Consider the following 13,302-nt stretch of genomic DNA (forward strand, 5'->3'; position numbering starts at 1 on the left):
GGTCTGAAAGGGAGAGACGAGCATCTCTCTTAAATCAGTCTTCTCGTCTCTGCAGATGGGATAGCACCTGCATCTAGCTCCCCGTCCTTTTGCCCAGGAGCAGTAGGTGCATGTCGAGCATCTGCTGGGTGAACTCATGCCAGCCTGAAGCAGCCAGGCCGCTCCGAATGTGCTGAGCGGATACTGCAGAGGGTTTGACTGCACTTGTTGTTGCAGTGTTGCATCCAGTCATGCTCATCTCAGATGCATCCCAGCTGCCGGCGCTGGGAAGGCAGGCAGAGAAATAGCTCAGAGCTCCTGGCCCTTCCTGTTTTTTTTTTCCCCCCCCCTGTTTCTCTTGCTTCTTCCTGACGTCATCAAAGTTTAATAATAATTATAACATCTGACTCTTATTCTGGCTCTTTTTACCCACAGATTCCAAAGCACTGTACAAACGAGATATGAATCATTATCCCCATATTACAGACAGGGAAACTGAGGCAGAGCATGACTCCCAAGGACCATCCCCTGAAATAGATACCGTACTTCAAAGCTGAAAATAACACTCTGTCCTTGGCTTTTTTTTGAGATAACTCTGGGCATGAAGGTACCTGCTCTTCTGCCTGAGCAGGGCAGTTGTGTGTAAGGAGAGATGGTTCGAATAAGGGACCCTGAAGCAGCACCAGTGGTAATGCATTCAGTTCCCAGCTCTGCCACTGGCCTGCTGGGTGACCGTGGGCAAGTAACGTCCCCTTCCTGTGCCTCGGTTTCCCCATCTGTAAAATGGGGATAATGACACTGTTCTCCCTTTGTAAAGTCCTGCAATTTCTTACCAGGCCGGAAGGTGTTTCAACACCCAGGCAGCTGCTGCAAATCAGCCCAGCTCACCTGAAGTTGAGGGAGTGGCGCTGGTTTGGGCCAGCGAAAGGTCTGGCCTGTGTGAAATGCTAAGTGTCCCAAGGTGGAACCTCTCACTTGTGTCTGAAGGCGTAAAAGCACCATTCTCCCCAGCGATTAAAGGTGATTGAAATGGGAGGGGGAGATCTCGCCACATCAGGTGAGGAGGAGGGGCAGATCATAGAATATCAGGGTTGGAAGAGACCTCAGGAGGTCATCTAGTCCAACCCCCCTGCTCAAAGCAGGACTAACCCCAATTAAATCATCCCAGCCAGGGCTTTGTCAAGCTGGGCCTTAAAAACCGCTAAGGATGGCGATTCCACCACCTCCCTAGGTAACCCATTCCAGTGCTTCATCACCCGCCTAGTGAAATAGTGTTCCCTAATATCCAACCTAGACCTTCCCCACTGCAACTTGAGACTATTGCTCTGTGAGGGGAGCTGTTTACCCAGGCCCGGGAGAGCTGTATCCCCTCAGAGCAGCTTACTTTGACCTTGGGCTCTCTGTATCGCATGTTAAGGTCAATGGGAGCCGGATGCCTGTTGGCTGAGAGTGACCGAACATGCTGCTCTGATTTCTTGCAGGAGGAATCTGTCTCTGGTGAAGGAGCTTGGGGACAGAGCCGCTCAGGGCCGAGCCTATGGGAACCTCGGCAACACCCAGTACTTGCTTGGCAACTTCAGCGAAGCCACGGCTTTCCACAAAGAGGTAAGGAGGGTGTCGATCATTCTCATAGGGCATAGGCGATCCAGTCGCTTCCTCTCATGTGGCAGCTGCTGTCAGATGAGGCGAGCTAGCCACGTGTTACTGACAGGCTATGTAAAGAACCACCGAAAAACAGTCATCGGGAATATTGCCCTGCAAGGTAAACTCTGTGCACGATGGGCTGTCCCTGCCTCCCTCCCCGAGTAGGAGATGCTTCGGCCAGAGCACTGAGAACCAGAGCGCTGAAGGCGGATGCTGGTGCTCAGGAGACAGATCAGTGGTGTTTGGAGGCCACTCCCAGAGGCCCGTGTTTTTACCAATCCACAGGAACAATCCGCCTGAGGTATAAGCGTTTCATATACACGCCGACCACTGCCCCAATCGATGCACTGTGCAGAGAACCCGGGGATGAGCTCCTCTCCCACGCCTGGGAGCCGTCCTTCCCCTCGTCAGGGGTGAGGCACATCCGCTGGGCAGACGGGAGGCAGCTCCAGGATTCAGGCTGGGCATAAATAGAGGCCTTGAGTCACCAGGGCCGGCTGTTGTCCTGAACAAGAAACTAACTGGATTAAAACCCACCCCCGACGTGAACGCCCCTTGTGCGGAGTGGGGAGAGATGCAGCCGGATCCGTGGTGCTAAATAACCTGCTGCAGAGCGAAACCTGACAGGACAAGACCGTTTGACTCAGTGCTGCAGAACAAATGATTTGCCGCCTCCTTTGCTTGAAACAGCCCACTGGGAAGTGATTGGCACCCAGCTTCCTTGCTTTACTGGGGCCCTGCTCCAGTGCAAGCAGAGAGAGCCCCATCTTGGGCCCCATCTTTGCTAGGACAAGTGCCTCACGGCATGGAACAGTTCCCCCGGGAAGGAACACAGTCAAAGCTGTGATGGGGCCAGGATTTCCCAACCAAAGAGTAACCCGGCCCCCGGTGACTGGCTGGCCCTGCCATGCCAACTGGCCTGAGTTAGTGTCAGCGGCGGCGGGAGCAGCATCAAGCGGGGAGGTCACACAGGCTGTTTTTAGCAGCGCAGCAGGTATCTGGGATGGGATAAGTCCCAGCAGGTTTGTAACAGCGTAGTCTTCCCCGTAGGGGCCAGAGGGCTGCAGCCAGCCAACTGTGTTCTGAGTGGGGCCCGGTAGTTTGCAAGGTGCCAGATTGCCTGGAGAGCACCTGATTCCTATAAAGGCCAAAAGAGATCAGCTGGGGGAAGCTACAGAAAGCAGGCTGGGTCCTAGAGTGGGCCCCAGCAGGGGGGGTCCCAGGCCCCAGGCAGACGGCCGGATGGAGAGCTGCCTGGAGCAGGTCAGCCTGGCAGCTTCTGGGCATGGCCTCCCCTTCCTGGGATGGGCAGCCAGGCCTACAGCCCTGCAGGTGGGGTTTGCTTGGAACCACACGGGCAGTTTCTCTAAACAGCGTGGGCGCAGTTTGTGGGTAACCTAGCAGGGCTCTTCCATTCTGAACTCCTACCAGTCTTCGTTCTAATTGCCGACGACAATGCGTTTAACCAAGCTGCTGACAAGGCATCTCCTCGGGAAGGCTTGTTGTGACAAAGGCCTGTAATGCTCGGCCAATGGGTGCAGTGACACGGTCCCTGCAGCAAGCAGCTTAGCGCTTATTTACTTCCCAGGGAGCTGCAGGGAGCTCAGCCCCTTTGCAAGTCAGGCCAACTCGCCGTGGAGCTCAATAGATAGTGACCAAGACGGAACTGCAGAAATAGCACCTGGTACAATGGGGTCGGAAGGAGGGGGAGGGCATGGGACACTGCTCCAGGCTCAGTGCAAAGCCTAGGGTGCGGCAGGGAGAAGAGGGGAGGGTGGGGCAGAACCAATTAAGGGTCGAGACATGGGCCCGGCTGGAGCAGTGCAGAGCCAGGGAGGGAAGGATGAGGAGCGGGGCTGGGATTCGGTGAGACGAAGCCAGTTGGGGAGGGGATTCGCTCTGCGCCCACGTCCATGGGCGTTACGGCGGAGTGATCAGCCGCATCGCTTCTCCAGCTGATTTGGGCCCCTGTTCCCCCATCCAGCTGACCGCTTAACTACACGCTTACCTGTAAGCCAGCAGGACCATCGCGGGCTGACAGGCACGTGCCTCAGTGGCTGGCTGGGTCTGGGCCTTGGAGAGAGGGCATCAGTTGCCAGCAGTAGCACATGCTTCCCCGAGGCGCTGGGGCTGCAGTTGATGCGTTCTCACGCGCCTGCCTGTGTCTGTTTCAGCGACTCGCCATCGCCAAGGAGTTTGGGGACAAAGCAGCCGAGAGGAGAGCGTACAGCAACCTGGGCAACGCGCACATCTTCCTCGGCAGGTTTGACATCTCGGCGGAGTACTACAAGTAAGTGCCACGGCTGTTTGGGGAAAGCCGAGGCCGGGCTCCGGGCTCTCTGCCTTTGCAGAATGCACAAGAGCAGCCAGGCTGAGCGAAACTATTCCCCCGGGAACCCAGGTCTGTTGTAATGCATCCCGGGGCTTCAAGCACTAGGTATAAGCCACCCACAGGGAACTGGAGCGGGTTCGAGGGAGGGTCTGTCTGGTCTTTCTCCAGCCGGCGCTTGGCTCCCAATTGATATGTGCATCATATCGCCCCCTGCTGGCCACTTGTGTAACTTGTACAGAGGATAGTTGGTGCATGTTGTTATAGTCCAAATTCCCAGATTCTCCAAAGCAACGCTCTGCCGTGCTGGTGCTGGAATTGCTGTGCCCAAGGAGGCTACATCCCAAAAGAGCAGGGACAGGCTGCTGGGTAACAGGAGGAGTGACAGAGTCTCCAGCCTTTCTGCAGACCTCCACGTACCCAAAACTTATCTCCGTTGGTTCTGCTTGACAGAGCAGAGCTGAATTTATCGATACAATGGGGCTAAATTCACCCTGGTGTAAAGCACTGAAGCCAGTGGAGGTACAGCATTGGGTTGGGAAGACGGGGGCAGCCATCAGCAGGTCTTAGGGATGTCCACACTAGAGCTGGAGAGAAATTTTCCAGCTTGGGTAGCCATACCGCGCTAGCTCTGACCGAGCAGCGAGTCACCCTGCATGTACCTGAGATCATACTTGGCGCTCAGCGGCTACACTGCTATTTTTAGCGCACTCACTCCGTCAAAGCTAACACCGGGATGTCTACATGAGTTGGAATCCCACCTCCAGTGCAGACACCCCCTTAGAATGTGGCATTCTTTGGCTTCAGATAAACTCCCTAAGGAACCTGCCCTCAGTGGATCAGCATTTCTCCCTGGCTTACAGGTGAGCTGTGCATGAATGTGTCTGTGTCTCCATCTGTTTATTGCAGGAAAACACTCCAACTCTCCAGACAACTGAAAGACCAAGCAGTAGAAGCTCAGGCTTGCTACAGCCTCGGAAACACTTACACGTTGCTCCAAGACTACGAGCGAGCCATCGAGTACCATCTAAAGCACCTGCTGATAGCGCAGGAGCTGGGGGACAGGTGAGAGATTTGGGACCGTATCTGTGCCTTGTTAGTGTAATGGCCTCAGTGGGGATCGAACCTGGCGTCTCTCAGACTAAAAGCCTGAGCCTTTAGGGCTAAAGGACTAAGACCGTTAGCTCTGCAATAGTAGCAGACTCATAAATCTTTCCGATGGTCCAGCTCCTACAATGGGGGCAAAGCCCCACGCCCAGCTGTGTTAATGGGGGTGATATCAGCTCTCTGGTGAGAATTACTAAAGGTCGGTTGTGTTCAGCCCTCTGTCCCAGCTGCTACTCCTGTTTATCCCAGCAACCTCCTGGTGAGCACCCGCCAGGATGTAAAAATAGCTTCTCCCTAAGGAACAAAGTGAGCAGTGAGTGAACCCAAAAGCCCCACCGCTGTGTCTCGCTCATAATGGAAGCTCTGAGAAGGTGCGATAAGATTCCACTCTGATGTGACCAGAAATGGCATTTGAGAACAAATGGTGTGTCACCCGGAATAGTTAGGGAAATGCATTTTGCTCCATAGTTAAATGATTACCAACGCGTTACGGCGTCTACCTCCAGCCTTGTGTGAAGTTTTCCTGCCTCCTGAGCTTTGCCACGCCGGGTTTCGAGTCTCTTGCAGGTCCTTAACTGAATTTTCAACCAGCTTGTTGAGGATCTCTGCGAACGACCCTCTTAAAACCTGAGCAAGATGGATATTCAGCTTCATACAGTGCGAAAGATTCAAGGGAAGGAATTGGCAAACGACGAGAAGAAATGAGCATTGCAAAATGGAGAAGGAAGTATCCAGCTGGGAGAGCATTTGAGTTGAATGATCTGCTGTGCCATTAAAGGGGGTGGTCAAAGCACCCAAAGAGTGGACATGGCCTCGCTAAGAGGGTGTCTCAAATTGGACATCCACAAAGGGCCTGTTTTTCCTAGGTGCTGAGCACCCACGCCCCAGATGAAGTCAATGGGCACTGCGGATGCGCCACCCCTTCTGAAAATCAGCCCAAGCTGGGCATCCAAAACCAGGCCCAGTTGAATATTTGGCTGTGTATAACTAGGGTTTTCACACAAGGGGTGGAGTAGTGAACTGGGAAATCAGGACTCATGGGTTCTATTCCTGGATCTGTCACTGATTCACTAGGGTACTTGGAGGAACCACTTCACTTCGCCGTGACTCAGTTTCCTCATTGATAAAATAGGGTTACAAATCCCCACCCCACAGGGGTGTTGTGAGAATGATCTACTGCTTGTGAGGCATATGGAAGGAGCTGTTCCGTAGAAGAATCATAGAATCATAGACGATTAGGGTTGGAAGAGACCTCAGGAGGTCATCTAGTCCAACCCCCTGCTCAAAGCAGGACCAACACCAACTAAATCATCCCAGCCAGGGCTCTGTCAAGCCGGGCCTTAAAAACCTCTACGGATGGAGATTCCACCACCTCTCTAGGTAACCCATTCCAGTGTTTCACCACCCTCCTAGTGAAATAGTGTTTTCTAATATCCAACCTAGACCTCCCCCACTGCAACTTGAGACCATAGCTTCTTGTTCTGTCATCTGCCACCACTGAGAACAGCCGAGCTCCATCCTCTTTGGAACCCCCCTTCAAGTAGTTGAAGGCTGCTATCAAATCCCCCCTCACTCTTCTCTTCTGCAGACTAAACAAGCCCAGTTCTCTCAGCCTCCCTCATAAGTCATGTGCCCCAGCCCCTTGATCATTTTCGTTGCCCTCCGTTGGATTCTCTCCAATTTGTCCACATCCTTTCTGTAGTGGGGGGCCCAAAACTGGACGCAGTACTCTAGATGTGGCCTCACCAGTGCCGAATAGAGGGGAATAATCACTTCCCTCGATCTACTGGCAATGCTCCTACTAATGCAGCCCAATATGCCGTTAGCCTTCTTGGCAACAAGGGCACACTGCTGACTCAGATCCAGCTTCTCGTCCACTGTAATCCCCAGGTCCTTTTCTGCAGAACTGCTGCTTAGCCAGTCAGTCCCCAGTCTGTAGCAGTGCATGGGATTCTTCCATCCTAAGTGCAGGACTCTGCACTTGTCCTTGTTGAACCTCATCAGATTTCTTTTGGCCCAATCCTACAATTTGTCTAGGTCACTCTGGACCCTATCCCTACCCCCCAGCGTATCTACCTCTCCCCCCAGCTTAGTGTCATCTGCGAACTTGCTGAGGATGCAATCCATCCCATCATCCAGATCATTAATGAAGATGTTGAACAAAACCGGCCCCAGGACCAACCCCTGAGGCACTCTGCTTGATACCGGCTGTCAACTAGACATCGAGCCGTTGATCACTACCCGTTGTGCCCAACAATCTAGCCAGCTTTCTATCCACCTTATAGTCCATTCATCCAATCCATACTTTTTTAACTTGCTGGTAAGAATACCGTGGGAGACCGTATCAAAATGCTAAAGTCCAGATATATCACGTCCACTGCTTTCCCCATATCCACAGACCAAGTTATCTCCTCATAGAAGGCAATCAGGTTGGTCAGGCATGACTTGCCCTTGGTGAATCCATGTTGACTGTTCCTGATCACCTTCCTCTCCTCCAAGTGCTTCAAAATGGTTTCCTTCAGGACCTGCTCCATGATTTTTCCAGAGACTGAGGTGAAGCTGACCAGTCTGTAGAATAGAAAGGATGGAGTGAGCCAGGGACTGTTTCAGGCAGAATCTGAATGAAAAGCCTCAGATGTTCAGAGTGAGAAGCCATAGTGTTGTGTTGGTGTTGCTTTAATGTGAAGTCTAATTAGTGAGCGTCCTACAACTGTCCCCCAAGGGGAGACCCCCTGTCACTTGGGTCATCTGACAGGGAGACCCCTCAGGCTGTGGGATGGTCCCTCTATGGAAGTGGTGGAAGCGCCATCGCTGGAGACTAGACCAAGCGCTTGAATGGGATGTAAAGAACAACTCTGCGCCGGCAGGGAGAGGAATGGGCGGCAGGTCTACAGGAGCTGCAGTCACAGCCCGTGATTGCAGTGTAGCCATACAAAGGGTCATTTCCAGCTCTAACTTCTGTGAGTCCGTGAAAGCGAGATAGGAGAAAGTGCTACAGATCTGCACGAAGAACAGCCTTGCACTCGGAGGATGGACTAGGTGTGTTGAAATAGGCCTTCCTGTCTAATCAGGCTATGAAAATACCACTCACTGGCCCCATACAGAGCAATTTCCAAAGAGCCTTTGGCACGCTCCAGTCCCCAGGGGCGCTGGGCCAAAGAGTGCTGGGGGTGCAGCACCCTCTGGCTTGAAGGAATAATAGCAAGCGAATGCACAACTTCTATCGCAGACTGACTTTGCAGCTTTGTTCGATGGCTTTCAGCATCCCCACTATAAAAATCCTCCCAGCGCCCCTGCTAACTCCTGCCACTAGATGGAGCATGGACATTAAAATGGAGACAGCCTGCATATTTCTGGGCATTTTCTGTCTGATCAGAAACCAAGAAACCTCATTGTCTTAGATGCCGGTTCTGATGGCTTGCTGGGAGATGGAGAGCGTTCTCTTTCCCAGCAGCCCCCCAGGAGTCCATTGGACATTAAGGGGGCTGGTGGGCCTTGAGAGGGGATATTCTGTGTTTAGGTTGTTGCTAGTAAAAGCAGCACAGAAGCAAAACCTAGGGAACAGGTGTTTATCAAACACAGGCTGAACAATACAGAGGTGATACATTCCTGTGTGGGGCTGGGCGCAGTCTTTATGGGAGGCTGGTGAGCCGTAAAGATCTTCCGGCCTCCCTGGGAGCTGGCTCTGAGGAGAGGAGAGCAGAGCACGGAGGGGTTACTTCACAGGAAATGCTTAAACGTGGGAGTGGGGGGATGATGTTTAACCCTAAAAAGTGAGTCACAATCTCCTTTAAAAAAAAAAAAAAAAAACGCTGAAAATTAGAAACCCTCCAATAGCCCATCCCCTGATGGTGTCTTCCTCATGAACAGGTTTAGGGGGGCTCCGTAGGTCCCCCCGCCTGCACCCCTGGAGTAGCATGGGGTTCCGCTCCATGGTACATAATAGGCACCTGTCCTTTTACTACACATGTTTCAGAGTAGCAGCCGTGTTAGTCTGTATCCTCAAAAATAACAGGAGTACTTGTGGCACCTTAGAGACTAACAAATTTATTAGAGCATAAGCTTTCGTGGGCTACAACCCACTTCTTCGGATGCATATAGAGTGAAACATATATTGAGGAGATATATATACACACATACAGAGAGCATGAACAGGTGGGAGTTGTCTTACCAAGTCTGAGAGGCCAATTAAGTAAGAGAGGAGAAAAAAAAAAAAAAAAAAACTTTTGAAGTGATAATCAAGATAGCCCAGTACAGACAGTTTGATAAGAAGCAAGTGTGAGTCTCACACTTGCTTCTTATCAAACTGTCTGTACTGGGCTATCTTGATTATCACTTCAAAAGTTTTTTTTTTTTTTTTTTTTTTTTCTCCTCTCTTACTTAATTGGCCTCTCAGACTTGGTAAGACAACTCCCACCTGTTCATGCTCTCTGTATGTGTGTATATATATCTCCTCAATATATGTTTCACTCTATATGCATCCGAAGAAGTGGGTTGTAGCCCACGAAAGCTTATGCTCTAATAAATTTGTTAGTCTCTAAGGTGCCACAAGTACTCCTTTTACTACACATGCCATTGGGCTAGTTGTGTGCTAGTGGGCAGTCTCTCTAGCACTCCCTAGCTCACAAGAGCTGGGGGCTGGCACTAGTAGGGCATTCTCAGTGCAGGGAGGCCTTCCCCTGCTGCTCTGACAGCCTGACGACCCTCAGGGCCTGGGGTAAAACTCGCCTGCTTTCTCAGGTTCATGCCTGAAGTCAAGTGGGGTGGACTGTGAAAAGCTGCGCCCTGGAGGAGGAGGTAACTGAGGTTATTGTCGGCTGCTGCAGTCTGTGTGTGGCCCATGGGGCCGCCCACTGAAAGGCCAGTGCCATGTGCAGGTTGCATTGTTGCTGTGTTTGATCCGTGCTACGCTCCTGCTTATTCCTCCCTGGCCCGTGAGCAAAGGGGGCTGCTCTTGGCTGCCCTGTCACTGTTGCTGTGGGAACGTGTGTGCGCAGCGAAGGGGTTAATCGCCAGGGGGTAGCGGGGGAGAGTTCAGGGACAGCAGCCCGCTGAACATCTGGTGGTGGTTGGAAGATGACGATGGCCACGTCTGTGCTCTGCTGCACGGGGGACCCCCAGAGTGATTGCCAGTTTCCCACCCCTCTGCTCTCCGGGGGGGTGGGAGTGCTGCAGAGGCAGCTGCTCGCCCCAGGACGAGGGAAAGTCCGGCAAGGGGGAAAACTGATTTGGAGACCGGAGAGAAAAAATCAAGGTGGTTTTGGAGTGATTAAAACCAGTCTCAGGAAGGAAGGAATTCTCAAAAGGCCATTTTATCCACAAGGCACTTCAAATAAATCCCCCTCTTGACTGTTGACCCTGCACCCAGTGGGTCAAATCCCCCGCCAGCGTAAATCAATGGAGCTCTATTGCGGTTAATGGGCTCCACTGATTTACACCACTGATTATCTGGCCCAGGCTTTTTAATGTCTAGAGCCATTTTTTTCCCCAGGGCCTGTGATTTCTCTGCCCACGTCAGCTGTCCCAGCTGGTTGCCTTCACAAAAGGAGCTGTGCCCTCATTCTGCACAGCCAGCTTGCACGCGCGGCTTGTAAGTGTGCAGCCACTTTTCCAGGTGCAGTGAGATGCCGTGCAAATAGCTGCTCTATAAGATATGGAGTGAAATCCCGACCCTATTGATATCAATGGGAGCTTTGCCGTTGACTTCAATAGAATCAGGATTTCACCCGCAGGCTTGATTGTGTGTGCAAAAGTGGGCACAGAAATCGGCATGGAAACAGGGCCTTTGAGGCTTCCAAGGAGAGGCCAGAAACATCCTGAAATGGCTGGTTTTTGCTGCGTCTCAAGAACGCCTATGGATGATGATTTCCTGTTTTGCAGAGTGGGAGAAGGAAGAGCCTGCTGGAGTCTAGGAAATGCCTATGTCTCTCTCAGGAACCATGACCAAGCCCTGCGCTTTGCAAGGAAACATCTTGAAATCTCCCAAGAGGTAAGACGAACTGGCCCGGATCCGGGCCAACCAGATCTCCCTGCTGGGAGGAGGACGTGGATTATGCTAATCAGACACGCTGAGGGAGTTCTTCTCCGGTCTTGAAAGCTTCCAGCCTGTGCAGTGCTTGGTTTTTATGTGCTATCTTTGAGGATTGCAAACCTAGGCTGGAAAAATCTCATCATGGGAGACCTCCCCCAGCTGCGTCTTAATTGTTGCTAATATAGTTACTGTACCTGGCTAACTCGGCCCTGGTTTGCAAATTGCTTGCTCGGCACGGTTTTTGGGGGGTGTTTGCCAAGGCAAAAAGGAAAGGGTGGGCCCCGCTTTCCAGGCTATTCTGCATTGGTGGGCTCCAGCTGGCATGGAGGAACCTAAATACAACGTGTGTCCAAGCACGTGGGAGAATTACCCGCATTTGAGACCTGGGCTGTGTGACTTTGGCTGAGCTCAGAGAACATGTCGCTGACTCAGAGCCCAGTCCTGTTTTGGAGAGGATCAGGGGGTCTGAAAGAGATAGGTGACGGCTTTTCTCTTCAGATGCAACATGAGGCCACATCTCTGGGTGAGCGGAAACATTGTTTTACCCAGGGCTGGCAGCTCCCTGCGGCACCATAAGGAACATGATGGAGAAAGGGGCAGGGAAAGTTTCTGAGTAAAGATGGGAAAAAATAAGAGCCATCCCCCTTGTGGCCCGGGGTGCGTGGGGTAGCCCTCTCTGAAAATGCCAAGGGCGGGGCAGGCTGCAAAAGAGGGAGCAGAGACTCGCAAAACTGGTGATTAACACTGAAGTTAAACTCACCAACCAGTCACAGACTGTACTTCTGATCTCCCACACTGGTCATCAAGTTAAAAAAAAAAAAAAGAAATCACACAGCCCCCTTATCACATTCCAGTTCTCTGACTCCCAATCAGCACCTAGGTCCAGTACAGTGAGAGTTATTTGAAAAACTCTGCCCACTATACAAAATGTTCTTCTGAACCCCACATTGCCAGGTCAATATTAGGTTGGATCTTATCCAAAATCCCACGCTCCCAGCCAATTCTTTAGTGCCTAAAACTAAAGGTTTATTATAAAGAAAAAAGAAAGAATAAGAAGGGAGTTGGTAAATGATAAAGCACTCAGATACGTACAGAGACTTCAAAGTCCATGTAGCAGTTTCTTGGCAGTGTTGGTGAGTTTGCTGGCTTGAAAGTCCCCCTGGAACATCCACGGCTTGGATGAGTCATTCAGTCTTTTGTTCAGAGCTTCATTTGTAGAGAAGTTACTCCAGAGGTAAGAAGCAGGAATGAAGACAAAATGGAGCTGATGCCGCAGCCTTTTATAGTCTTTTTGCCACGTGGCTTGTACTTCCTCTGTCCCAAACACAAGCTTCCCAGCACATGGCCTGGAAAAGCCTTAGAGTTCTCTGTCCACAGACATACCACGTGCCTTGCTGACTCAATAGGTGTAGCCCCTAGCTCCTTTCAATGGGTTCATTGTACCGCTGGTGACCCTTGATGGGCCACTGAACAGGCTAGGCAGTGCTGATGCCAATCTGTGTGGGGGTGTCACCCAGAAACACAGCACAGGTTTTGAAACACAGACATGCTCTACATATCTATAACTTACAATACAAAGGTGATACAAACATATACATGAGATTATCATACTTGGCAAATCATAACATTTTCACAGATACCTCACATGGCATATCTGGTCAGATTCCTTGCAATTTTATAATATTGGTATCAACAGTATCATAAAGTGCCTCCCGTATTCCATACAGTGTCACACCCCTTGTGTCACAGTGTTGTATTCTAGAACCAAACCACTTTTTAAAATGTTAGGTTACTTTTCTCCTCCCAATCCTGTTTTTGCTCTTGCTTGGGTGCCTCTAGGTTCAGAGTGGAGGGGCCAGAATAGCCCCATGTGGCTCTTCTCACCTTATTTCTGGCTTAGAAGTGCTGGGAAGCCCCTTAGAAGCCAGTTCTCCTGAGCCTTCCACCCAGGTTTGCAAACAGAGGCCTGGCTGGGGCAGAAAAGCAAGTCAGGCCTTGGTCTGTGTTTCCGACCCAAAGCCAGACAAGCGTCACTCATCTTTTAAGGACGGCATTAGCACCTCTTGCCTCGAGTGGCTCAAACCGCTGCCAGGGAAATGACTGAAAAATACCATCTGCAAGCCTAAAATTGTGTGCCGTGATTTTTATGTTTATATAATAGTGCCTCTTGGGGCACAGATAACTGAAAGCGTCAGCACAAGATAGTTGCTAA

The 13,302-nt window shown here is 51.4% G+C and overlaps 1 protein-coding gene across 1 annotated transcript in view; it reads left to right on the forward strand.

Moving 5' to 3' along the window:
* The window catches only part of GPSM1 (G protein signaling modulator 1), a 124,435-nt gene that overhangs the window by 30,934 nt on the left and 80,199 nt on the right, over positions 1-13,302 (forward strand). Inside the window, exons 5-8 of the mRNA XM_065418823.1 lie at positions 1,461-1,584; positions 3,798-3,913; positions 4,862-5,017; positions 10,940-11,048. Coding sequence (XP_065274895.1) covers positions 1,461-1,584; positions 3,798-3,913; positions 4,862-5,017; positions 10,940-11,048 — 505 coding nt within the window. The remainder of the gene's footprint in view (positions 1-1,460; positions 1,585-3,797; positions 3,914-4,861; positions 5,018-10,939; positions 11,049-13,302) is intronic.

The sequence above is a fragment of the Emys orbicularis genome, chromosome 18 (genome assembly GCF_028017835.1).
Source record: "Emys orbicularis isolate rEmyOrb1 chromosome 18, rEmyOrb1.hap1, whole genome shotgun sequence".
In the NCBI taxonomy this organism is placed as follows: Eukaryota; Metazoa; Chordata; order Testudines; family Emydidae; genus Emys; species Emys orbicularis.